This window comes from Trematomus bernacchii, unplaced genomic scaffold, assembly GCF_902827165.1.
Source record: "Trematomus bernacchii unplaced genomic scaffold, fTreBer1.1, whole genome shotgun sequence".
Classification (NCBI taxonomy): Eukaryota; Metazoa; Chordata; class Actinopteri; order Perciformes; family Nototheniidae; genus Trematomus; species Trematomus bernacchii.
This window is the reverse complement of record NW_022987821.1, coordinates 2,360,184-2,385,533: the sequence shown is the minus strand read 5'-3', so window position 1 is coordinate 2,385,533 and position 25,350 is coordinate 2,360,184. Positions and strand designations below refer to the sequence as shown.

At 41.3% G+C, this 25,350-nt stretch overlaps 2 protein-coding genes across 17 annotated transcripts in view; both read left to right on the top strand.

Moving 5' to 3' along the window:
• The window catches only part of dock9b (dedicator of cytokinesis 9b), a 54,122-nt gene extending 36,738 nt beyond the window's left edge, over positions 1–17,384 (top strand). For 4 of the 16 annotated variants that reach the window (XM_034151106.1, XM_034151100.1, XM_034151097.1 and 1 more), the window contains exons 14-52: positions 110–232; positions 313–392; positions 477–664; positions 1,169–1,234; positions 1,398–1,490; positions 1,801–1,936; positions 2,066–2,184; positions 2,872–2,958; positions 3,033–3,122; positions 3,290–3,405; positions 3,803–3,872; positions 3,961–4,086; positions 4,509–4,580; positions 4,665–4,811; positions 4,967–5,050; positions 5,149–5,260; positions 5,374–5,552; positions 5,644–5,751; positions 5,875–5,986; positions 6,169–6,299; positions 7,338–7,452; positions 7,550–7,616; positions 7,731–7,778; positions 8,256–8,392; positions 8,623–8,738; positions 8,820–8,957; positions 9,296–9,478; positions 9,591–9,704; positions 9,912–10,127; positions 10,215–10,272; positions 11,309–11,415; positions 12,033–12,155; positions 12,844–12,957; positions 13,072–13,077; positions 13,690–13,836; positions 13,967–14,177; positions 14,666–14,856; positions 15,083–15,183; positions 15,558–16,327. In XM_034151106.1, the coding sequence (XP_034006997.1) occupies positions 110–232; positions 313–392; positions 477–664; positions 1,169–1,234; positions 1,398–1,490; positions 1,801–1,936; positions 2,066–2,184; positions 2,872–2,958; positions 3,033–3,122; positions 3,290–3,405; positions 3,803–3,872; positions 3,961–4,086; positions 4,509–4,580; positions 4,665–4,811; positions 4,967–5,050; positions 5,149–5,260; positions 5,374–5,552; positions 5,644–5,751; positions 5,875–5,986; positions 6,169–6,299; positions 7,338–7,452; positions 7,550–7,616; positions 7,731–7,778; positions 8,256–8,392; positions 8,623–8,738; positions 8,820–8,957; positions 9,296–9,478; positions 9,591–9,704; positions 9,912–10,127; positions 10,215–10,272; positions 11,309–11,415; positions 12,033–12,155; positions 12,844–12,957; positions 13,072–13,077; positions 13,690–13,836; positions 13,967–14,177; positions 14,666–14,856; positions 15,083–15,183; positions 15,558–15,822 (4,696 nt within the window). In that variant the 3' untranslated portion in view covers positions 15,823–16,327. Of the gene's footprint in view, positions 1–109; positions 233–312; positions 393–476; positions 665–1,168; positions 1,235–1,397; positions 1,491–1,800; positions 1,937–2,065; positions 2,185–2,871; positions 2,959–3,032; positions 3,123–3,289; positions 3,406–3,802; positions 3,873–3,960; positions 4,087–4,508; positions 4,581–4,664; positions 4,812–4,966; positions 5,051–5,148; positions 5,261–5,373; positions 5,553–5,643; positions 5,752–5,874; positions 5,987–6,168; positions 6,300–7,337; positions 7,453–7,549; positions 7,617–7,730; positions 7,779–8,255; positions 8,393–8,622; positions 8,739–8,819; positions 8,958–9,295; positions 9,479–9,590; positions 9,705–9,911; positions 10,128–10,214; positions 10,273–11,308; positions 11,416–12,032; positions 12,156–12,843; positions 12,958–13,071; positions 13,078–13,689; positions 13,837–13,966; positions 14,178–14,665; positions 14,857–15,082; positions 15,184–15,557; positions 16,328–16,348 lie in introns of those variants that run through there. The other 12 variants (XM_034151104.1, XM_034151102.1, XM_034151107.1 and 9 more) reach the window with 9 other exon arrangements.
• Positions 17,385–18,823: 1,439 nt separating this feature from the next.
• Positions 18,824–25,304, top strand: slc15a1b (solute carrier family 15 member 1b). Its single transcript, XM_034151159.1, has 23 exons — positions 18,824–19,040; positions 19,327–19,361; positions 19,687–19,771; positions 19,990–20,131; positions 20,357–20,476; positions 20,566–20,665; positions 21,415–21,505; positions 21,595–21,678; positions 21,932–22,014; positions 22,145–22,231; positions 22,326–22,415; positions 22,533–22,577; positions 22,686–22,718; positions 22,813–22,901; positions 23,023–23,104; positions 23,185–23,301; positions 23,406–23,546; positions 23,714–23,760; positions 23,853–23,960; positions 24,050–24,164; positions 24,242–24,379; positions 24,502–24,609; positions 24,973–25,304. Exons 1-23 carry the CDS (start codon positions 18,839–18,841, stop codon positions 25,222–25,224), a joined length of 2,394 nt encoding a protein of 797 aa, XP_034007050.1. The 5' UTR covers positions 18,824–18,838; the 3' UTR covers positions 25,225–25,304.
• The last annotated feature ends 46 nt before the right edge of the window (positions 25,305–25,350 follow it).

Genomic DNA, 25,350 nt, shown 5'->3' with positions numbered 1-25,350 from the left:
ACTGTCAAATGAAAGTCAGCCTGCTGTGAGACTCAAATCTTACAAACCACTGGCGTAGAACTGAAATGTTTCTCCAGATTCAATGTTTTTTTTCCCTCCCTCTCTGCAGGCCTGTGTTCAAAGATGCATCAGGAACTTTGGACAAGAGCTCACGCTTCTCGGCTCTCTATAGACAGGACAGCAGCAAGCTGTCAGACGAGGACATGTTCAAACTGCTGACTGACTTCAGAAAGTATGTTTCCCCTCTCTCTTCAAGATATCACTAGAACTGATTTGAAACATCTTACTGTTTCTATATCTGTTTTCCAACAGAGCAGAGAAAATGGCCAAACTCCCCGTGCTCTTAGGGAACTTAGATGTAACTATTGACTGCGTGGCCCCGGATGTAACAAGTAAACCTTTGAAATATTAACAAAACACTTTTAATTCTCTAGTCAACCTTGAACCCAGTAACATCTCTAACTTCCCGCCTGCAGATTGCGTCACTACCTCCTACATCCCTGTGAGGAACTTTGAAGGCAACGGGAGTGGCGGCGCTCTCCTGGAGGTGGAGGAGTTTGTGCCCTGCATCGCTAAGTGCTCCCAGCCATTCACCATCTATAAGAACCACCTCTATGTGTACCCAAAACACCTGAAATATGACGGACAGAAAACCTTTACTAAGGTAAGAGCAGTATGGATGCATTTGAGGAAACAGAGGTTGGAGCTTTTTTATGTTGAGACCAAAACATGACTTATCCTTTTTGAAAGTAACTGCTTGGCTAGCATTCTCTTATCATCATGGTATTATGTTGCTGTTTAGCCTGTGAGACAACTGGCATCCGCCTCAGGCAGTTTGAGCCAAGCGGCAGAGCTGGATAGAATTATCCTTACGCTGAGCAGCAGCTTCTGATTAATACATTAATGCAGGGCCGGTATTTTCACTTGGTCAGCTCCATATAGGAAAACCAAGCCGCCTTCTCTCCCCATCTGTCTCTCTGCCCTCTTTTGTTTTAAATGAGAGCTGGCAATCCTTTGCCTGAAATATTTTCCGTCTCTTTGTAGACACTAATGGACATCTGAAACGGAGAAGCACAGTAGAAAAAGTGTCTGGCAGTCTCCAATATCTTGGAACTGGTTCTTTGTTTTATAATCTGCGTGATTGTAACTATTGTGTTCTTTTCTTTAGGCAAGAAATATTGCAGTTTGCGTTGAATTCAAGGATTCTGATGAGGATGAAGCCCAGCCAGTGAAGGTGTGTTCATGGACTTTAGTGAAGATCTTGATGGGTTTTAACTAATAACTAGTTAGTCTTGACCTTACACATTATAGCCAAACCAATTGTTTTATAATATAGGTAAACCACATGCACTCATCTGTCAGATTTGATCATCTTCCTGTTTTTTAATCTACTGCAGTGCATCTATGGTCATCCAGGAGGTCCTCTATTCACCAAGCAGGCATATGCCACCGTCCTGCACCATCAGCAGAACCCTGAGTTCTACGATGAGGTATGTCTGTGCTTATATTCAGGATCATTTGCATTAATATAATGCATCTGAAGTATGTTTATCTATAGCTCAAACCATTAATGGAGAAAGGCTGATATTGTATTCTATGTTCAATCTACTTTTTGAAGGCAGTGTGTTTTAAAATAAGGAAGTACGTCTCACCTTCTCTCTTATTGTTTAAGCACATTTCAATTCCCCATTGAATCCTCAGTGGGAATGCTCTGCAGGCTTTGTTCCCTTTTATTTTCCTGAACAAAGCTCCCTCTTTATTCGAGACCCAACCAGAGGAATCTGTTTTTCTCGCCTTCAGATAAAGATAGAGCTGCCAACTCAGCTGCACGAAAAGCACCACCTTCTCTTCACCTTCTATCACGTTAGCTGTGACAGCAACAGCAAGAAGAAAGACCTGGTGGAGGCTCCAGGTAGGTGGAGAGAAACACCGGCAGGTATTTTTATAAAAACTAAATAATGAATTCATGCAAATATCTGGGGTGCATAATGTAGGCAAAGCAGTTTGACTCTGGCATACTTGTGATAGCTGATTGAAAATGTGTCTGTACCTGCTCTATTCACAGTGGGTTCAGCATGGCTGCCTCTGCTGAGGGATGGCAGAGTCATCATGAACGAACAGCTGCTGCCAGTGGCTGCCAATGTGCCCGCCGGGTACCTGGGCTCCCAGGACGGGATCAACAAGGTGAGAAAGAAGAATATTATCAATATCTGATTATTTTGAAAGAGCTATAAGCTGTTGTAGCTTAAAAGAAATGAGAACTAAGGTAGCTGGGTGCGGTTAATGTAACGGTAAGTTATGATTAGGGTAAGCATTTTAAATGGAAAAGTAGTCATAAAAAACTGCTTTAACATTTTATTAGCACACCAATGTGCTAATGCTGGGTTTTACAAGGTATACATTCTTTTTCCTACCTTGTTTTATATATTTAATTCTATGTCACTATGTAAGTGTTAATGTATAAAAAAATGTAATGACGGTGATGTCTATTCAATGTTGACTTGACTTGACTTTATATGCAATGACTCCTTCATAATAATGCAATCAGGAAAAAATGTAAACCAATAAAATAAAAATATAAAAACATACAGAAGTGGCAGATAGTGCAAACCCATATTGCTTTCCGAACTGCATGTGAAGGAGGCACTTTTTTGCCAACTGCGCCTATAAACGTGGTACGGCATCTGTTTGAAAAGTAAACAAATAAAACACTTATTCCGTCTGTCTTGTAGTACGCTGCTTGACTTCCTATTTTACAAAGAATCTGTCACAGATTATGTCAATTACTCTATGTTTTAGCATTTTAAATCAACACAGTGCCGTTTTTACTCAGTATCCAGTGCTTCCATTATTTCCCACTTGTCATTACAGCACTCTGGCTCGGAGATCAAATGGGTAGACGGAGGAAAACCTCTGTTCAAAGTCTCAACTCATCTTGTTTCCACAGTTTACACTCAGGTATGTACATTATAACCATTTATATCCTTTGCTCGTTGATACAAACATCATCTAACATGATATATTTCCTTTAGGATCAGCATTTGCACAACTTCTTCCACCACTGTCACATCATGGAGATGTCAGAACAAGCTTCAGAGGGAGAGCTGGTGAAATACCTGAAGGTATTCTAGGCTTTTTATTTCTAATGTGCCAAGGAAAACACAGGAACACACCCTTTTTCATGTCTCATCAAATACAATCTTGTCATCTGGCATTAAAGGGAAAATCACAAGCCAGAGCCTACATTCATTCAATAGTATTTTTCTTTCTTCCTCCCTTTTTTTTGTAGAGTCTCCATGCGATGGAGGGTCATGTGATGGTCAACTTTCTGCCCACCATCCTCAACCAGCTGTTCTGCGTCCTAACCAGAGCCACACATGAGGATGTGGCTGTCAATATGACCAGGCAAGACACACACACATACACACACTGGCCGTTTCTCAATGTCGAGTAGAGCTGCTGCAGAGCCACTATTTCAAGTATACTACGTCATCGAGTGGAAGGACTGTTTAAATGCCCAGCATTCGGCGCCACTCGCTGACGTAGTATACTTGAAATAGTGGCTCTGCAGCAGCTTTACTCGACATTGAGAAACGGCCACTACCTTGTTTCCAGCAGCCTTATCTTCAAACTTCATCCGTAGAACATTATTATTACTCACTCAGTAGTTTATTCCCCTGCGTCTCTTCAATAGCCTGAATCCTCTTTCTCATTAGACACTCACCTATGGCTTGCATACTCCATATACCTCCGCTGTGTGTGGGACTACTCTTTGAAGCTGTCATTATCCATTTCTCTTCAGGGTGATGGTTCATGTTGTAGCGCAGTGCCATGAGGAAGGGCTCGAACATTACCTGAGATCTTATATCAAGGTGCAGTCTCTCATTATTTTCATACTGATCATATGAGTGCAGACTATATATTTGTATTTTTCTGATTTGTATCCCTCTCTCCTCTCAGTTTGTGTTTAAGCCCGAGCCTTACTCCTCCACCAATGTGAAAACAGTTCACGAGGAGCTGGCTAAAACCATGACAGCCATTCTCAGACCTTCCACAGACTTCCTGACCAGCAACAAGCTGCTCAAGGTAATATTACATTACATTACATGTCATTTGTTAGACGCTTTTATCCAAAGCGACTTACATACATGCAGTACTGTGTAGACAATCCCCACAGGAGCAACTTGAGGTGAAGTGTCTTGCCCAGGGACACAACGACATGCTGGCTGCAGTGGGACTCGAACTTGCTACCCCCTGATTCAAAGTCCAGCACACTATCCACTGAGCCACAGCCTCCCCCCTCTAATATCTATTACTTAACTAACGTCTCCATTTTAAGCATTTACACCCTGAGAAAATGATTGATTAAGACCATAACATACCTTACGTAATAAATATGTCAGTTTAGCGTGCACAAGAGCTAGCTTTGGCTATTACCCAAGCTAGCTATTGAGTTCTTGCTTTTTTACTGTCATACATACTTAGCTCTGTGTTTTTTTATGTTGCAGTACTCATGGTACTTCTTTGAAGCTCTGGTGAAATCAATGGCTCATTATCTCATGGAGAGCGGGAAGGTTAAGGTAGGTCTAGTTTTGCTCGTCTCAGCTTATATTTAACCTCTTCCCCCCAAGCCTAAATCCTTTCTTTTGCCCTCTCTTGTGCAGCTTGCCAGGATCCAACGTTTTTCAGCGTCCTTCAACCATGCGGTGGAGACTCTGGTGAATATGCTGATGCCACACATCACACAGAAATACAAGGACAACCTGGACGCGGCTCGCAATGCCAATCACAGCCTGGCAGTGTTCATCAAGGTTGGCACCCCTCCCAATGCCTGCAATGCAATACATTTGTTTTAAAATATTGCCCTTAAGGTTAACGTTAAGGGTACATTTGAAAATGTCGCAGCAGATTGTTCATTTTCCATGTTGTACCTGATATAAATAAATGTGATTCCCTTTTCACTTAGCGCTGCTTCACCTTCATGGACAGAGGCTTCGTATTCAAGCAGATCAACAACTACATGAACTGCTTTATGCCTGGGGACCCCAAGGTTAGTATGCTACTATCTTGAAAGCTTTTATTGAAATCATGAACCATGTAGTTAAGGCTAATCTTCTCTAAAAACGTTTCCTTTTGTGTTCCTGTCAGACTTTGTATGAATTCAAGTTTGAGTTCCTGCGGGTCGTTTGCAACCATGAGCATTATGTCCCTCTTAATCTGCCCATGCCCTTTGGAAAAGGCAGAATTCAAAGGTTCCAAGGTGAATGACTAAATGTCACTTTAATCTAAGTTGATTGTAGTTTATATTCAGCTTGTTCTCTCTCTGCATCCTGTGATCTTTAATTTGAATCTGCTGATAAATGCCCTCTACAGATCTCCAGCTGGACTATTCTCTGACGGATGACTTCTGTCGAAACCACTTCCTGGTGGGGCTGCTGCTGAGGGAGGTGGGCGGGGCTCTTCAGGAGTTCCGAGAGATCCGTCAGATCGCCATCCAGGTGCTAAAGGGGCTGATGATCAAACACACGTTTGACGACCGCTATGCTGCGAAAGTGAGCTTCAGAACACCCTGCAATTTTTTTAAATGTAGCCTCGTTAGTCAGGATACAGCATGACTCATGAACATTTACTGTGTCATTGCAGAGCCAGCAGGCAAGACTTGCAACTCTCTACCTCCCCCTGTTTGGTCTGCTCCAAGAAAACGTCTACAGACTGGACATTAAGGAGTCAGCCATCCTCAGCAACCACAATGTAAGCCTGACACCTAGTGGTGGGAAAGTTAACAGCAGCTTGTAACTGATCTTCAACACAATAACGACTTGGCTAATATTAGCTTAACATAGAACCTCATTACTCTATCTTTCTCTGTCTCAGAATGCCAGGGAGGACTCTTTGGTACCTCACTCCATGGTGACCCCTCAGAAACCTGGGAGCTGCATAGAAAATGCTCTCCACAAAGATGTGTTTGGAGTCATCTCTGGAACAGGTAAATCCTCAATCCACTATCGTACCATTCAAAAGTACAGAGTCAGTGCACAAATAGCATAATGTTTCTTTATAGTTTATTTAACTTGGCAGTAAGTGGACATGCTTTTCTCTTAAAAAAAACAACCTGTACAATTTAGATTTTGATGCCATCTTCTGACATGTAACATACATTTTGTGCAGCCTCCCCTCACAGCTCCACTCCCAACGTGAGCTCAGTTCACCATGCAGACTCCAGAGGCTCTTTGGTCTCCACCGACTCTGGGAACAGTCTGCTGGACAAAAGCAGCGACAAGACAAACTCCCTGGAGAAGGTACAGGAACATTTGAATGATAGACTATAATTAGTAGCCTATAAATGCCTATGAATGTTAACATGAAGTATCTGCTCTGTAACACTGTTATGTGGCACCAAGCTTAATAAAAGTGTGATGAAAGTAAAGCCTGTACCAACAAAACACAAGGGCTAACGTGGTAGTATAATATTGCTTAAAAACATCCAACTTCCCTTTAAAGTTGATACTTTGCAGAGCCCTCCCATAAATGTGATCTTTCTTCACTCTTGGACATCCTCCCTCCCCCTCCTCCAGAGCTCCCCTTTCCCTTCTCCTTGCTCTGTAACTTTCCAACCCCACCAAAAGGAGAGATTTACCAGGAGGCACTCTGTGAATGTGCCTCCTCTCCCCCTGGAGCCCGAGGGCAGAGTTCCACCTCTGACCCGTGCGACCAAGCGGGTCACCATGGACTTCTCCCTGCTCTCTGCGCCCCTGCCTGACCCGCTGCAGGACAGGGACCGAGACAAACAAGCAGCAGGGCAGAGGGTGGATGGAAATCATGAGGAAAACATACCCATACAAGTATTCAGTTTGACCTTTGTGACCTCTGCACCAGAGAATTTTGGCTACAATTTTACAGGAAATTAATTTGTATTTTTGATTGATATTTTTGTGCTAGTGAACTCCAGTTAAGAAACCAAAACATACCTTAGTTGTACAATTTGCCCAAAATCCTCCCAACATTCTTCACTTCTGTGTGTCCCACATCAGGGAGTGTGTGTGCTTTCATCATCGCAGAGCTGAGCGCTGACTCGAAGCCTTTTTTAAAATTATTTCTTTAGAAGCCGTAAATGTGTTTTCTCAACTGATGTTGTTTATCTCAAAGCACAGAGCTGCTGCAGCAAATGTGCTTTCTTTGCTCTTGTGTACTTTCCCCCCCTCTCAGGAAAATACTTGACATTTCTCCTCTCTGAAGTTTGGGTTGTTTGAGTGATGACATTTCTCTCTAAAGTTTCGAATTATTCTCCAACTCTACCTTCCTCGCCCAATAACTTTTTAATGTATTCTCTATTTCAGAACCAGTGTGTGTCCACTCTGGGCAGCAGTGTGCTGCGCTGTGACAAGATGGACCGGGAAGAGATCAAAAACCTGCTCATTGGCTTTCTGCACATCCTCAAGAGCATGTCAGAGGGTATGACACATGTCTAAGTCTTTGATCTGGGTATTAACACAAGTTTATAGGTACAACCTGTTCATAGTAATCCTTTCTTTCTATTTCATCCCCTCAGAGGCACTTTTTGCATACTGGAACAAAGCAGCTCCCTTGGAACTCATGGACTTCTTCACATTGATAAAGTAAGTTCGGAATCAGACTACGCTACAAACTTCCTGTTTCAGAATGTTCAATGATTTCCAGGTCTTGAATGTATTAATAATCCCTGACTGAGCCCCATGTTTTGTCTCCTGCAGAGTGTGCCTTCATCAGTTCAGATACATGGGAAAGAGATACATCGTCAGGTACAGTGTTGCAGGAAATAAATGATGTCTCAAATCTATTTCAACACTAAATAAATGGATTCATTCTTGAACTGACTGTTCATCATCTATGCAATTATATGACTGACACCCATGCGCAGACTTACAAAAACAACTGAATCTTTTAACCCCTTGCTTTTGGTTTGTTCTCTTTTCTGTAACACTGGTGGCAAGTTGCTTTGTGGTTAATGTCGCGGCCCCAGGCCCCTCCTGCATGGGTAAGGCATTGCTGTGTTTTTGTCTCACTTTGCTTAATTCAATGCATGATGCTGCCATTTGTTTTGCATTTTAAATATTATATTCTAGCCATTATGTATCTGCTGTTCTCAGTTCTTTTGCTATTTTCTTCTATAAAGCACCACTGAGACGTTTCCTCATTTTACTTGTGTTTTTTAGTGTCTTTGTTTCTTTCCGTGCCATCCAAACATAGCGGTAATGGTGTTTCTCTCGTCCCAACAGGAGCCAGGAGGGGGTGGGGCCTGTAGCTCCAGACAGGAAGTCTCTTACTCTCCCTGTGTCCCGTAACAGGGCGGGAATCCTGCACGCCCGCCTGCAGCAGCTGGGAACTCTGGAGAACGCTCACACCTTCAACAACAGTAAGCCTTACTGTCCTGGGATGCTTGGTGTCCTTTACTGACATCTAGTGGCAGTCAGTCAGCGGTGCAACAACAATGTCACAGTTTATCTCCTTCCTTAATCAAGCAAATAGAAGTTCTTGCTAAATGAATTCATTGGTACTGATTAGCAACCTCATCAATCAGATGATGTGCTCTGTATTTATTGCTGTGATGAAATCTGTCACAGTGACCATGAGCTTTCTGTGCAGTGTACTCTCACACAGAGGCAGACGTGAGCAGCCAATGTCTGCTGGAGGCCAACGTGTCCACAGAGGTGTGTCTCACTGTGCTGGACACACTCAGCATCTTCATCATGGGATTCAAGGTATTGACTGCACATCAGACTGCAGCAATAAATGTCATGTTAGATCTTTATCGCTTTGCTTACATTCTGCTGTGTCATCAGATTCAGCTTAATTCCGATCTGGGTCACAATCCCCTGATGAAGAAGGTGTTCCAGGTCCATCTGTGCTTCCTGCAGATCCCTCAGTCTGAGGCCGCCCTCAAGCAGGTCTTCACCTCCCTCAGGACCTTCATCTACAAGGTGCCAGTCACCCTCTATTTAACCACCCCATTAAAGCTCACTTTTTTGAGTTGGTGATTTAAAATGTCAAACTCTCCAACCACTGCTCAAAACAGCACAAAATAAAAGCACACATTTAGATAACATAAAATAAGTAAGGGGAGATGTGAACTAATAAAATGTTTATTTTGACCATACCATATTTAAAAGGGGACTAAAATCTGTTGAACATCACTAGATAATCTGTGGTCTATAATGTACTGTTATGAACTCTGTTTGGAGTTTTACATTGATGGTTGCTAAAATCAATTTTCCTTTATTCCTGTATTTCCTCCTGTCTCCCCCCTCGTGTCCTCCAGTTCCCCTGCACCTTCTTTGACGGCCGGGCCGACATGTGTGCCTCTCTCTGTTATGAAATCCTCAAGTGCTGCAACTCCAAGCTGAGCTCCATCCGCAGCGACGCCGCACATCTGCTCTACTTCCTCATGAAGAGCAACTTCGACTACACCGGACGCAAGTCTTTTGTACGGACCCACCTGCAGGTAAGTGTTGATATTGTGTGAATATGTTATAACTGTTTGCACAAGGCCTTTTGTATTTTTGGTCATGCAGTGTTATAATGATTGAATTGTTCCCTCGTCTCTATTCTCCCAGGTGGTGATTGCTGTCAGTCAGCTGATTGCTGATGTCATCGGCATCGGAGGGACCCGTTTCCAGCAGTCTCTCTCCATCATCAACAACTGTGCCAACAGTGACAAGAGCATCAAGGTCAGGGGGGGTTATCAACTCAGAGCCATTATTTTTCCTGTTAAAATGAGGGTTTTGTACCTCGCCTTTCAATAACTTGACTGTTGATTAATTCTAAAATTGGCTATCAAAACGTTACACTCTAAAAATATCTGCTACTAACTTAAATTAAATTAACATTTATCCATATCCTTAAAGGAAACTAATGTTGTACTTGTTCTGTTGCAGCACACAGCGTTTCCATCCGATGTGAAGGACCTGACGAAGCGCATCAGGACGGTGCTGATGGCCACGGAGCAGATGAAGGAGCACGAGAACGACCCGGAGATGCTGGTGGACCTGCAGTACAGCCTGGCCAAGTCCTACACCAGCACCCCCGAGCTCAGGAAGACCTGGCTGGACAGCATGGCCCGCATCCACCACAAGAACGGAGATCTTTCTGAGGTATATTCAAGGAGTTTTAATTTAATTTTGTATTATTACCAATTCCCTTTTTTGCTAACGTGACTTATTTGTCTTGTTCCCCTGCAGGCAGCCATGTGTTACGTGCATGTTGCTGCGCTGGTAGCTGAGTACCTGTGGAGGAAAGGTGAGTCAAGTATATACAATCTGCTAATTGTATGCTTCCTGTTACAATAAATAACCACTGACCTTTTCAATATCCAATTTACAGAGGCCATATAATGAGTCACTGGTAAAGGTTAACACAGTAGGAAAACGATTAATAGTTGTTAAATATAGCCACAAAATTAATTTCAGAATTGTTTACTGAAGAAACACTTAGTATCTCTTAATATTCGTTCTTGTTTTAATTGGTCTACACTTCAACAAATCAGTACACAAGTATCTTATGTCATGTGTATTTACTTTTTACAATGCTCGGTTCTTCAGCCATGTTTAAGTGTGGGTGTGTTCATCATGCATACTTAAACACAGAAACATACACCTTCATCTTCCACCTGAGCGCTGGTCCAAAGGTCTTCTGTTGCTTCGTGTTTTAAAACACTCAAACTCCGCATTCCCTAGATAAGACCCTCTCACACGCTGGGTTCAGATTTGGAGGGGCTCTGTTGTTAAATGAGGCAGGATCTTATGAACTCTTGACAATGAACACTTCATTCAAAGTCAAAGTGTTTCAAACTGGGCTCAACTTCAAGACCCCCTTATTTTTAGAGAACTCGGCAATTGACCCTTAAATGTTTAAATGTGTGCCTGATGGTATGCCATCCCTATGAAATATACAATTGTGATTTCAATGTCTTACTGCTTTTTATAACAACATAGCAATGCTAAGTATTATGTGCTTCTGCTACCTAGCAAAGGCAGGCACTGTTATTATGTTAGGGTTATATGCCAATTGTAATTGGTACACCACTTTGACCAGGATTAGATAAGATAACATAGAACTATTTGTTATTTGTCCTGATGGGAGGGTAACAAAATATTTTTTAGTTGTACCTTCCAAGGACACATATCCTATTTGTTGACACTTTTGCTGTTACGTGTCACTGCTTTGGGAGGGGTATGCATCACATGACATATGCATTTGATTTTTTAATATATATATATTACAATTTTGCCGCTTTAATTAACGTAATCCCTCATCTTCCGTATCTGTTTGTCAGGTATGTTCAGGCAGGGCTGCTCGGCGTTCCGCGTCATCACTCCGAACATCGACGAGGAGGCGGCCATGATGGAGGACGTGGGGATGCAGGATGTTCACTTCAATGAGGTATTGTGAAATGTTCTACATGCTAGTCCCACTGTGTTGACCAAGCATTTCGGATGTTTTTTTAACAATCACATATGAACTCTTATCTCTTTGTCCGTATCTATTGCTCCGTGTAGTGCTCAGTGACGATGCTGCAGACCTTGACACAGGGCTTGGTTCATGTGTTGTTTATCACATGTAGAAAATCCCTGAGCTGGCAGACTTTCAGAGGAGTTCTGGGATTCTGGCTCAAGTGTCAGCGGCTTGTTGACAGAAAGGCCTATAACCAGTTCTTCTAGTGAATATATCATCCAGTGAAATTGAAAGTGATAGCGGGATATTGTGTGAACTTTAATGAGTCGGTTAACAGATGTTTGGACGATGAGAAACCTTCCGTCTGCTCTGAAAACCGTTCCTCTTTATGAGCTCCAATAAAAAAAAAGAGATGATAGATCCATTTCCTCCCACGCTTCTATCTTTAAAGGAACACCGTGCTCAGTTTAAATGCACTGTAGTCCTATAAACAAATAGGAACAAAAATAAATGTCCCTCTTAGCAGCAGTTAAATATACGTAAGAGTCGACACTCCGGTGTTGAGGGTGGCGTTTAATGAAGTGTGTGTTTATCTGTGTGCCCAGGAGGTGCTGATGGAGCTGCTGGAGGAGTGTGCTGACGGCCTCTGGAAGGCGGAGCGTTATGAGCTCATCGCTGATGTTTACCGGCTCATCATCCCCATCTACGAACAGCGCAGAGACTTTGAGGTAAACTGCACAGTGATAGAACAGGGGTCGCATGTTATCAGTACATAAAGCTGCCAGAGGACAAGGTGTGCATCTCAGAGAGAACACTATCTAGCCTATTACTCTTACTATCTGTATTATTATTATGTTGCATTGTTGGAGAAGCCTGTGACATAAGATTTTCAACAACATAATTACTCTGTAGCTATGTCAGTTTGACAATAAAGAACCTTGAACCTTGAACCTTGATCTATATATCTTGGTACAGATGCTTTTAAAGACAAAATAATGGATTTTAACTAGTGTGTTGTAATATTAAAAAGTTAAAATAGTAATAGTAAGTAAGTAATAGTTAAAGTTGGGTATGAACAAAGTTAAAGCTAAAGTTATTTAAAAAAGCAGTAATTATTTTACACATGCATCCTTGCCCATTTTATTAATACTGCTACATCCTTACTTTGGTCTGTGTCTATTAACTTATGGAGGTTGAATGTTAGACAACTTATATTCTTTGGCAACTAACTCATAAATGTTGATAAATGAAAGGGAAAAAGTGTCAGAGATTTAGTTATAACCATTAAAAAAAAACATAATCAACAGAATGTGAAGTTGTGTTAAAATGGCAATTTGTGTTCACTGCATAACTGACTTAATAAAAGTATAAAACCTCTTTATTTCCTCTTGTTCTTGGTTGATTTGCGTGTAACAGAAACTGACCCATCTGTATGACACACTCCACCGAGCCTACACTAAAGTGATGGAGGTGATGCATTCTGGAAAACGACTGCTGGGCACATACTTCAGAGTCGCCTTCTTCGGACAGGTAAGCGGCTACATTTATAAAAGACAAAAAACCCACTTGCAATTCTTACACAACTGAATTGTGCATTTCGCCATGTTAATAGAGATTTTCCTTCTCTCCTCCTTCCCCTCCAAGGCTGCGGTAAGTCTGTGAAGGTTTAGCAGTGTGTGGTGCCCTGGTGTGCTGTCCTGTCCTTGCATCATTTTATTGTTTGAGGTTTATTTGTTGTTAAATGAATGGCAACATGTAGCCTTTTGTAGCATTATAGTGGCTTGTGTGTTGGTGGAGAAGTAGTAGTTAAATTCAGATATTGAGTCAGCTGTATTTTTAGTGTTATAAATATTCTCTCCCAAAGTAAAATAGTAAAATTGCACTTAGACTGATTTCTGTAATCCAAGGTGCTTCTTTGGATACACTCCCTGATAACCTGTAGTTATACCGGCCTGCTTCCACCCCGTTTCCATAGATACCACTGAGAAGCTGTAACATATGCTTGATACAATAGATTTTTTTTGTGAGTTGACCTGGTGAAGTGTGCATGTTGTCATTCCCTTCTTTTCTTTCTTTTATATTTTTTGACTTGGCATGTGGTGTTGGGTTTTAATTCACCAATCTTGTTGTTTACATTTTTTCTAGAAATTAGCTCAATTAGATAAGACAACTGCCTTTCCAGGGATTGCCTTTTCCTAGCTACTTAATATAGTAACCAATAATTCCCGAGCAGGCCCTTGACCTCCTTCTCCTCGTCCACAGGGCTTCTTTGAGGATGAAGATGGAAAAGAATACATCTACAAGGAGCCAAAGTTCACTCCGCTGTCAGAGGTTTCCCAGAGGCTCCTGAAGCTCTACTCCGACAAGTTTGGTCAGGAGAACGTCAAGATCATTCAGGACTCCGGCAAGGTGGGATCACATTTGTGTTTATTTATGTAACCTTGTCACAAAATGTTAAACAATCGGTTTTCCCATAGCCACTGGTGTTTTACCTCTATCTATGTTTAAATCTATATAAAATATATTTGTGTACACCCAGGTGAACCCTAAGGACCTAGACTCCAAGTATGCCTACATCCAGGTGACCCACGTCACACCCCACCTAGACGACAAGGAGCTGGAGGACAGGAAGACTGACTTCGAGAAAAGTCACAACATCCGGCGCTTTGTGTTTGAGACGCCGTTCACTGTGTCGGGAAAGAAGCAGGGAGGGGTCGAGGAGCAGTGTAAACGGCGGACCGTTCTCACCAGTAAGTCGCATAGCAGTGAAGATGACAAACAGGAAATATAAGGTGCAATAGGAAAGTCTTTACAGTCAGCGTTATCACTGAGAGGAAGCAGAAGGAATTCCTTGTTTTCTGTTATGGTTCCCTTCTCGTCATTCACCTGAAACATTAATCAGATAAGGTCAGGGGAAGTTTATTACTGACCCGTCCACTTCATCCCAAAGTACATGTGTTATCTAGGCTTGTTAATAATCAGGCTGCGTCAGAGTGAGTGTGACAGTAACTGTTGACTCAACAGTTTATCTAAAAGAGGTGTTTCCATGACTAAGCACCTTTCTTAAACGTTATAAACTTGTGAATTTCTCCACTGGGATAAATAAAGGTCCATCTTACGTCTTATTTCTGTCATGTACTTTGCATTCCTGATGTATTGGTTAACTCTTTATGACATTTGAAAGCATCCTTTTCGTCTTCCCACCCTATTTTTCTCCCGCAATCCCATTCCTCTGCAGCCACCCATTGTTTCCCGTATGTGAAGAAGCGTATAGCAGTCATGTACCAACACCAGACCGACCTGAGCCCCATCGAGGTGGCCATAGATGAGATGAGTGTGAAGGTGGCCGAGCTGCGCCTGCTGTGCTCCGCCTCTGAGGTGGACATGATCCGCCTGCAGCTCAAACTGCAGGGCAGCATCAGCGTCCAGGTACAGGGAGGTCATGCTGGCGATTAGTAACATTAACACAATTCGTTTTTGGATTACAATTTTCTTAAATCTTATGTTTAAATATGTAAAAGAAGCATTATATTGCTAACTTTTGTTTTTCAAGAGAAATCTACAGACACAAATAAATAAAATGAAAACAATCTATTTGAATTTGGCACCTTGCATTTGTTGTAATTGCTGATCTTTAACCTTTTTTGTTTTCCAGGTCAATGCCGGTCCTCTTGCTTATGCCAGAGCTTTCCTCGATGACAGCAGTGCCAAGAAATATCCTGACAACAAGGTCAAACAGCTCAAAGAGGTGTTCAGGTACTTATCAATGATGGAGATATTTGCATATGTAAAACAGCGTGATATTTTAATTGTATTCAACAAAAATAAATATAGAAATACCGTTATACAGACATTGTGTCTCAGGATATGTTGTAGTTCTATGAAAATAAAGTTTACCCAAATGCTGCATATGGGAGTGTAGATAAATCAATATGTATCTTTATTTTATTGTATTTTCTCCTCATAGCATTGTGAAGCACCTTGAGATGATGTTGTTTTTAAAGTGTGCTATATGAATGACATGTATTATTATTAAATGTATTACAAATCTATTTTTGATTATGTATAGTGTGTATGTCAATAAACCAGTTTGTGAACATCTGTAATTAGCTTTCAATTCAACCCCTCAGGCAGTTTGTGGACGCCTGCGGTCAGGCGCTGTGCGTGAACGAGAGGCTGATCAAAGAGGACCAGCAGGAGTACCAGGATGAGATGAAGGCTAACTACAGGGACTTGGCCAGGGAGCTGTCGAACATCATGCATGAGCAGGTATTAACCCCCGGGGTCCATACAGTATGTGCAATACATCATTCAGACCAGGACCTGCTGAAAATATGCAAGCATATGTGCATCACACATGTTGTATTGTGCAATTACACGAATCCTGCCCATTAGAACCAAGGTAGTGAACTAATCAAAATAACCCCCAAACACTAACGAGATTCTAATTCTGCTGATTATATCAATCTAATTACTGTATTACTAATACTGCTAATGCTTTACAGCTGTTTTTGTTGCTGTTTTATTTTATTTGTACTTTTATGTTTTTTGGTTTATCTTATTTCATTTGAGATTTCCCCTGTTGCTATCTTCTGCTCACTTACTAACCATGTCTCTATCTCCTGCTCTCTTTGTGCTGGCCTGAGCAGATTGGATGGTAATGCTGCTTTTGTTACTCTTATACTCTATAGAGGAATAGTAAGGGACTGTATGAAAATGATTAGGCTGGGGAGTAAGTGTGTTACTATTTTCTTACCTACTTATCTACTGTAGCTCAGGAAAACAAATTACTCATTTCCCCCAAATACCTTAAAGTCATATATTTTTGTCAAATTTTACAAAATGGTAAATACATTTCAGACACTCAATAAGTGATTGACCACAAAAATACCATTCCTTATCTTCCTAACCATTTCTCTAGATAAACCCGGTGGAAGACGGCAACAGGAGCACTCTGTCCGACTCTATGGGCATCTTTAACGCCATCAGTGGCACACCAACCAGTGCCACCCCACATGGCTCCACCACCATACTCTGATCAGGATGTTCAACACCAAACTATTGCCTTCTTTATCCCTAATGACTGATTACACTTCCTGTCAGTCAAGAGGAAACAAAAAACATCTTTATTTGTTTTTGTTTTCATCATGCTATCCTGTCATCAGTTAGCCCATTCTTCTTGTTTCCTATGGAGACTCCAGTCAATACTTATACATTTTGTATAGTTTGTTTAATCATATGTAAAATGGGCTTAAGCACAGCAAGTGTGGATCCTATACTGTGACTTGCAACATGATGTTATCTTTATTATTCTGGTGTGTTAAGCTCCACCCAAAGGATGTGGTAACAGACTTCAGTATTTCCATGTAAGTCTACACCTTATCTGTTTTGTAACTGTAGGGCTCCCATGTATGTACATTGTTTGTATAAGAGAAAGTTTTTAATGGGAATAAATGAATACCACTGCTGTATCTGTTAACATTCTTCCACTGAGGCACAGTATTTTTACATTTTCTATTCTTTCCATTCAGGAGGCCCTGTTACAGCAGATGCACTTTTGTGAGCAGTGCAGAAAGCATTCATCTGTTATCTTACCCTGGACATTTGAAATTATTATTCCCTCTATTTTAGGCCAATGGACGTGTATAGAATCAGTCTAAAGCCAAGTGAACCACAATGTTTTAACCTTTTTTCTGTAAGGAAAAGTGTGTGCAATATTTTCTATTGTTACCATGGCCTACCTACTGCATAGAAAACCACTCTTGCCAAAGACATTAGAAAAAGACTGTGCAAGGTAAGCCAAGGGTGGCACAATTTGTAATCTACCCCCTTTGTTTCTTTGTCTGTCATGCCTTTTATTATCTGTGAGGTAAGATTAAAAAGCATTTTGACTTAGTGACTGCTCATGTAAATATGTTTAAGACTTATAAATAAAATAAATAATTCCTTCTTTCATGCCTTGGATTTGTGTGTTTAACTATGAAGCTACTAACAAATCACTTCACTAAGAAGTTGAAGGTTCGCTAGGGAATTTTGTAATGTGAGAAATGTATTTTGTTAGTTGAGAAAAGGAAGATGGATCCTTGAACACATTGTCACCTTCTGAGCCGTTCTTTTTTGTTTCAGACACGACCACAAGCTGCCCTTATCTCAAGCAGAAGCTACAGACTCACAACTGTCAGGGAAGTGTAGCTGGAGAGTGTAGACACGCACAGAGGAATTACTTTAGTAAAACACAGAAGATGAGGGACTCATGATGCATGGCTGTATGATACCTTAGGTAAGTTGAAATAAAAATGACAGTTAAAGTTTGTGGATATCTTCCCCTATCTTTCACTTATACTCTCAAAAGATTAAAAAGGCCCAATTGTACTTTTGGGGTTTTCCCTTTCCTGTAATGTGTTACTATATAGGTTGATGTGCATGAAAATGGTCTGCAAAGGCTAAAATCCTAAAGTTATTATCTGAATTATTGTTACTAATTTCATACTAATACAAGTGAGTCGGCATATGTAGAGTTATGGAGCTGTATTTAGTGATCCAACTGAGCTGTGTGCATTCATTGAAGAGCAACAGGAGTGAGATATGGATGCTGACTCCTGTGAAATCCACTACTCTCCACTGTCACAAACACCCCCACCGTGTCATTGTTCCAGAGGCTGCAAAACATCATGTGTCTGCCGTGAGTCCCGCTAGTGTTTTATTATGTGTTTGTGTCTGTAATTTATGAAATAGACAATAATATAAGATTTGCATATTGTAAACTTTGTTAAAAATGTAGTTTGTTCGTGCAGTTACTGTTTGTGCCTTGCATAACCATGGTCTGTATATTTAAAGAGGGCGAAGGCACTGTGACTCCACCCATGTCGCATTTTTGGCATCATATGGCAACTTGGGAAGAAAAATGCTAAAGAAGCTCCAAAAAGAAAAACCTCTGCCTCGTAGAGTACAACCAACTCAACTCCACTGTCGCAACCTGTCAATCACAAGGTAGCCACGCCCTGAAGCATATCCCATCCTACATTTATTTTACTCAAAATTGGATCATAATTGACAAAGTGAACATCATGCTATATAGAAAAAATGGACTTCTATACATTCAGACTATTTTGTGGAGTTGCCTCCCTTCTGGCCATTAGGAGGAATGCAGGCTTAATGTCTTCCACATTGGCTTGATTTTCACACCAGGAGATAGCGATCATTATTACCATTACATCCCAGTCACAAAGATTATCATCACATTTTCAGTTTTGAAAGCAATAAGAAATACATTATGACTATTGCTTCCTTTTATTAGGTGAACTGGCAAATCTTCATTCATCTCAAAGCAAGACGAGATCCCTGAGACATAAAGTAATAATTGACTGACACACCCACAAATACCCATAGGTGTAATTATGATGGAGAGAAAATGCTGGTAGGTGGGAATAATGGACGTTGGCAGGTGCTAGATGCCATGTGTTTGATCCACAGTCCAGCATCAGTGGGCGTTGCAGGAGGCTTGATGGGCGGTGACGTGGATATGGACCGGGGTCACAAGTCTCTCTGTCTTTTTGCTGAAGCATTCAGTCGGAGAAGGGACCCGGAATCAACGCACACAGCAGCCATGGAAGGTGAGTCCCAGTCTGGATGGCTGACTGGGATGCAAGAAAGAAACACTTCCACATTTTGAGATGACTTTTCCTGCATTTTTTAGAGGATTATTATCTGTTTATATCATGCATGGCACTTTTTATTATTGGATTTGCTACATGCATACTAGCTTAAGTCAACAATTTGATAAAAATCTACAACAAACCAGAGATATTTTTAGTTTGTTGGACACAATTAAGAATATTAATCTGCATATTTCACTTCAAGGAAAAGGTTAACTTAATGTGACTTCTGTGATTTCTTCAGACAACGACGAGACGAAGAAGCCCAAGCAGAAAACTGTAAGTCCAAATGTTATTGTCTGTGATATTTAATGAAAATCCACATATTAATTGTTTCCTGCTCTCATACCCAACAGGAATTAATTATTAAGAGGAACAAACATGTACTTATTTTATTTGTTCATCATAATCAATCAATCACAATTAAGTAATAAAACAAATCTGATTCCAGTTTTTAAAATGGTTTATTAAAAAATACCTTGGCTCAGGTCTTGTTAAATGCAACGCAAGTAATGAGAATATAAGTGATAAACCTACTGTACAGAACCTGCAGACAAACAACTTTGTAGTCACTATCCTTAAGTGTTTCCTTCTCCTCCAACAGGCTGTTATTTGTGGTTACCCAATAAGCATCTTCTTCATTGTGGTCAATGAATTCTGCGAGCGTTTCTCCTACTATGGCATGCGAGGTGAGTGGATTACATCAAATGCACTTAAAACTAAACCACATTTTGTTTGAAATACTTATTTTTCTTTACGTGATTAGAATATTTGACTGCTTCGCTTCGCTTTTTACACAGTTTCACTTATACTTAAGTGAAATTCCTGGCCAGTTTTTCACCTTCTTTTGCATCCCTATCAACCTCATTTCCCTTTTTTCCCCCTTTGTTCCCCTCCTCGTCTGCAGCTGTGCTTGTGCTGTACTTCAAGTACTTCCTGAAGTGGGATGATGACTTTTCCACCACCATCTACCACACCTTTGTGGCTCTGTGCTACCTGACACCCATCCTGGGAGCCATCGTGGCTGATTCATGGCTCGGCAAGTTCAAGTGAGTATGCATCCAAATACAAAATGCATCTTAAATACTGTAAGCATTCAGAGACAAATGAGCTTTAGTCTCATTTGGAGTACACAGTGTGTTCGGTAAAGTATATCTCACAGACTCAGCTGTTAAAGTTCATCCTTGGATTTTTGACCCTCGTCTATCTTATCTCTATCTGAACTTGTGCACCTGTTTCAATCTTTGCTCCTTCTCCCCCCTCCCTCTGCACAGGACGATTGTTTACCTTTCCATCGTATATACGCTGGGACAGGTTGTCATGGCAGTAAGTGCTATCCATGACCTCACAGATACAAACAAGGATGGAACCCCCGACAACATGACCTTACACGTGTGAGTGGAACTCAGAGAAGTGTGTGAGAGAAGTACAATAGATCCCCAGGTACAGATGTGTGCTGATGTGTGTGTGTGTGTGTCCTCAGAGCTCTGTCCATGGTGGGTCTGATGCTCATCGCCCTGGGGACGGGAGGCATCAAACCCTGCGTGGCTGCCTTCGGTGGAGACCAGTTTCTAGACCATCAGGTTAGATGTTGCTCAAGCACACACGCACATTCTCGCACATACTTTATACCAATGGCAGGGGAGATCAAATACCAGAGACACCTCTACAATTTGAAAACCCAAATGTTAATAAGTGCATTCAAGGTGCAATCAATATTATTTAAATGTTTGTATGTGTTAACAAGGTTTACATATTAGAAGATAATCATTTAGAAATATTGTTAAGACATTCTAACCCAAACTTCCTAAAATAGGGAATTTAGGAGAGTGAAACTGAACAAAATAATTTGTGATGCAACACAGTACACACAGCAGGAAATCTGCCCAGAGACAAGTTATGTTATGCTACAATATCCAATTATGTACGTTCATGCATGCACACACCACATGCACGACCTAAGTATTATCTCTCTCTGAAAACACACACACACACACACACACACACACACACACACACACACACACACACACACACACACACACACACACACACACACACACACACACACACACACACACACACACACACACACACACACCACAAACGTGCAATCCAACTCACTCAGCTATCAGTGGCACCTCGTCAGCACTTCTAGTATCTAGCTAGTTGTTTATTAACTAATAATAGGTACAGGTACATCTGTCTCAGTGACTGTATCACACTGTTCAAGGCCAGGGTCATATCAATGACTCCAGTGAAATGGGGCATTATATAAAACGTATCCAATATTATTTTGTAAAAATAATTATTGATTTTGTCTTGCCAACAGGAGAAGCAGAGGAGCACGTTCTTCTCCATCTTCTACCTGTCCATCAACGCTGGCAGTCTGCTGTCTACTGTCATCACCCCCATCCTCAGAGGTACATTAGTGGTGATTACAAAGCATAAAACACACCAATGAGTCATATGCTTCTTTGTAAAATAAATGTGTGTGTGTGTGTGTTTCCAGCTCAGGAGTGTGGTATTCACACCAAGCAATCGTGCTACCCTCTGGCCTTTGGAGTCCCTGCTGCTCTCATGGTGGTAGCTCTGGGTAAAATATATATATGTTTTTATGTCTTTATTGACTGTACCAATCAGATCAATTCTACTTTAATAAACTAGTTTGACCCATTTCATAAGCCCTTTATTATCCTCTATAAAGTGCGTTTTAGTGGTATCATGAATACTGTGCATATAAGATAAGGTCAGGTAAGGTAATGACATTCTTAGAATCATGTCCTTTGCTTTTGATAATTTTTGTTGTTGTTTTTAGAGGTTAACATGTATATTTGGTGTGTCTGCAGTTGTGTTCATTCTTGGAAGTGGCATGTACATTAAGACCCCCCCTCAAGGCAACATCATGGTGAAGGTCTGCACATGCATCGGGGTAAGTGGCTTCCACAAAGTTTTCATCTTAGAAATATATGGTTTTAAATAGAATTTACAACTTTCTGTAACAAAATGGTCTCCCATTGAGAGTAAGAATCCCACTGAATTGTCCTTTCTGCTCTCCGTAGTTTGCTATCAAGAACCGCTTCAGGCATCGTTCTTCTCAATACCCTAAGAGAGAACACTGGATGGACTGGTCTGATGAGAAATACGACGTAAGTGCAGTATGCATGCTTACGTACACACTAAAACAAACAGTAAAATAAATACAATTTAAAAATGATAATCCTTCTCTGTGTTCGGCTGCAGAAACTCCTGATTGCCCAGGTGAAGATGGTGGTGAAGGTGCTGTTCCTCTACATCCCTCTTCCCATGTTCTGGGCTCTCTTTGACCAGCAGGTAACAATTGTATTCCTGTACTGTATGTTGTGTTTCCAACCACCTTTAAAATATGTTTTTAACCCAAGTAATCCCTTAGCAGCGCAAAAGTAAATAAGAGCTGTGTCTCCTCCACAGGGCTCCAGATGGACCCTCCAGGCCACCATCATGGACGGAAACTTTGTACGTTTTATTTGTAAAAATGTTCCATGTCAAACCTTTTGAGCCAAACCACAGACAATGTTTTTTCTAACTGAGTTTATGTCTGTTTCCGTATTTTTCCTTAAACAGGGACTCCTCACAATCCAGCCCGATCAGATGCAGGTAAGACACTGGTGCTGACTACACTTTACATGTTGATGATGTTGACCTACAGTATAGGAGAGGTTAAAAGATCGATTTGCCTTCCTCCCCCCAGACTGTCAACCCTATCTTGATCCTGATCATGGTTCCAATCATGGACAGTGTCATCTACCCACTGATTGCCAAGTGCAAACTAAACTTCTCGTGAGTTTATTTCTCTGTTTTGTTCCTGTGTGAGGGAAACACTACTTTTAAACTCTAGCTTACCCCACAAGCATGTTATAAATAAATATAGACATCAACTCAAACGTGTGTGTGTCTGCAGCCCGTTGAAGAGGATGACTGTTGGGATGTTATTTGCTGCTCTTGCGTTCGTTGCTGCTGCCCTGGTTCAGTTACAGATTGATGTGAGTGTAACGCACAAGACAATTCAAACATGAATTACGTTACATCGCTCGATTCACACACATTTCCATTTCTCTTCTAGCAAACCATGCCTATATTCCCTTCAAGCACTGAAAGCCAAGTGAAGTACATCAACATGATGAGCACACCGCTGGACGTCAAAGCTGGAAACAACTATTTTACTTTGAAGCCTTTCACGGTATTCCACCTCACACTCACGATCTAAATGTACCGAAAGCAAATAAGTCACCACACAACAAAGGCAAGAGGACGTAGTGATATTGACTTATCTTTTTCCTACAGGCCAATGAGGATTACTTGACCTTTGGATCACCATTTACACTAATTCTTGGGCCAAATGCCAGCTCCCAAATAGCTGTCGAGGAGGGCAATCGCAGCACCTCGGTCATCGTCCAGGAAGGGACTCTACCCAAGCCTATAACAGTAAGCACAGCTGCCAGATTAGAGCGGTTAAAGTCCAACTGAAATGAAATGTATTTGGACTGCTATAGCTATGGATGTGTTCTGATAGCATTTAATAGACTGTAAATCAATGTGTGTTATCCATTATGTCAAATATGACCTAAAAAGTAGTATCTTTCTTTCTCCAGTTCTCAGACATCACCTCAAAGCCGGAGCAGGGCGCTAATGCTATCAGGTAGCTTTTAAACTATTAAAGTACTAGTAGGATGAATCAGTTTACTGTAGAAGACTGTCTCACTAATTGTATTCTGAATTCTCCTTCCCCAGATTCTTCAATGGATTGAACATAACTTTGAATATGACATGGGATGACCAGAGCTTTGGGAACATCCCCACCAACGACATGTCAAAATATGTTTTGATACCAAAGGGAGTGTAAGCCTGACTTCATTATAAACGTCACACACCCTCGCACAAGAGAAACGTCTTTGCACCACTGACTGCTGTTTCTCTTGTTATGTCAGTGCAGAGTACAAGATCAAGGATGCATTGGGATCAGTGTGCGACTACAAACAGGAGCTGGGCTTCGGCAGCTCCTACACCATAGTGATCCCTCCAACTTTCAACTTTGAATCTACGGTAAATACATTTTTAGTCGTAAAAAAAGCTTGAATGTAACGTTTTTGATCTATTTAACACATCTTGGTGCCTTGCAGTGTGGACAGATCCTCATTCCAGTGGTGGACATCAAGCCTAACACCATCCACATGGCCTGGCAGATCCCTCAGTACTTCCTCATGACTGTAGGAGAGGTGGTGTTCTCCGTCACCGGCCTGGAGTTCTCCTACTCACAGGTAGAGGGGGCTTTCCTCACATATCTGACAAATATTAAAACCAGAATCGGATGAAAAATTACCATGTCTTGATGTCCTTGCTATAATAAATAGTTATTTTTGAATCTCCCTTTGCTCTGCAGGCACCCAGCAACATGAAGTCTGTGCTGCAGGCTGGTTGGCTGCTGACTGTTGCCGTAGGTAACATCGTTGTGCTCATTATCGCCGAGGCTGCAACGCTCGAAGAACAGGTGGGTGGATTTTATATAAACCATTAGGAGACACACTCTGTCCACAGTGACCGTTTCAAACTGGCTGTAGATGGTTTTTAGAGAACATCTTGACACAGACAAGTACAAGTAGAACAGAGAAGACCTACATTCACTAATGCAAGACTAAAAGTAAACAAGTAAAAGCATAATGATGTACTTAAGTATTGCAAGTAAAAGTACTAATTTTGCGAGACAACCATTTCAGGAATAGTTATTTAATTAAAGTATGAATTTATTCATGTGTTCATCACTTTAATGTTGCATCTGCTAAAGGACGTCTATTAAAAAGGCATTATATCCTAAGTTGATCTCCAAATGAACTGTGTGTGTTTCTGTCACTAGTGGGCCGAGTACATCCTCTTCGCCTCCCTGCTGGTGTTAGTGTGCTTCATCTTTGCCTTCATGGCCTATTTCTACACCTACATTGACCCGGCCAAGATAGAAGCGGAGTTTGCCCATAAGGAGCCTGAGGAGAAGAAGAGGAAGAGTGTGGAGATGAGCAGGAAGGACTCAGTGGAGCAGCGCAGCGAGGGCAGGAAGAGCTCTCACTCCGGCTCTGAGAAGGATGAGGAGACCCTCCAGACCAAGATATAAAGCCACGCTTCTCTGCTGCTTGGTTCTGTTGCATGGACATGTAGTGGTAAGAATGAATAGATAAGGAGAACATAGACAAAGAGCTTCGATATTAAGCTCTTGGTGCACCGTGTTAGTGAAGGTTAT

Excerpts from the sequence above, each read along its gene's own strand:
- slc15a1b (XM_034151159.1), top strand. The coding sequence starts at position 18,839 with ATGCTGGTAGGTGGGAATAATGGACGTTGGCAGGTGCTAGATGCCATG. Across the intron at positions 20,132-20,356 it reads TCATGGCTCGGCAAGTTCAA|GACGATTGTTTACCTTTCCA; the intron begins GTGAGTATGCAT and ends CCCTCTGCACAG. Across the intron at positions 21,679-21,931 it reads TCTCATGGTGGTAGCTCTGG|TTGTGTTCATTCTTGGAAGT; the intron begins GTAAAATATATA and ends GTGTGTCTGCAG.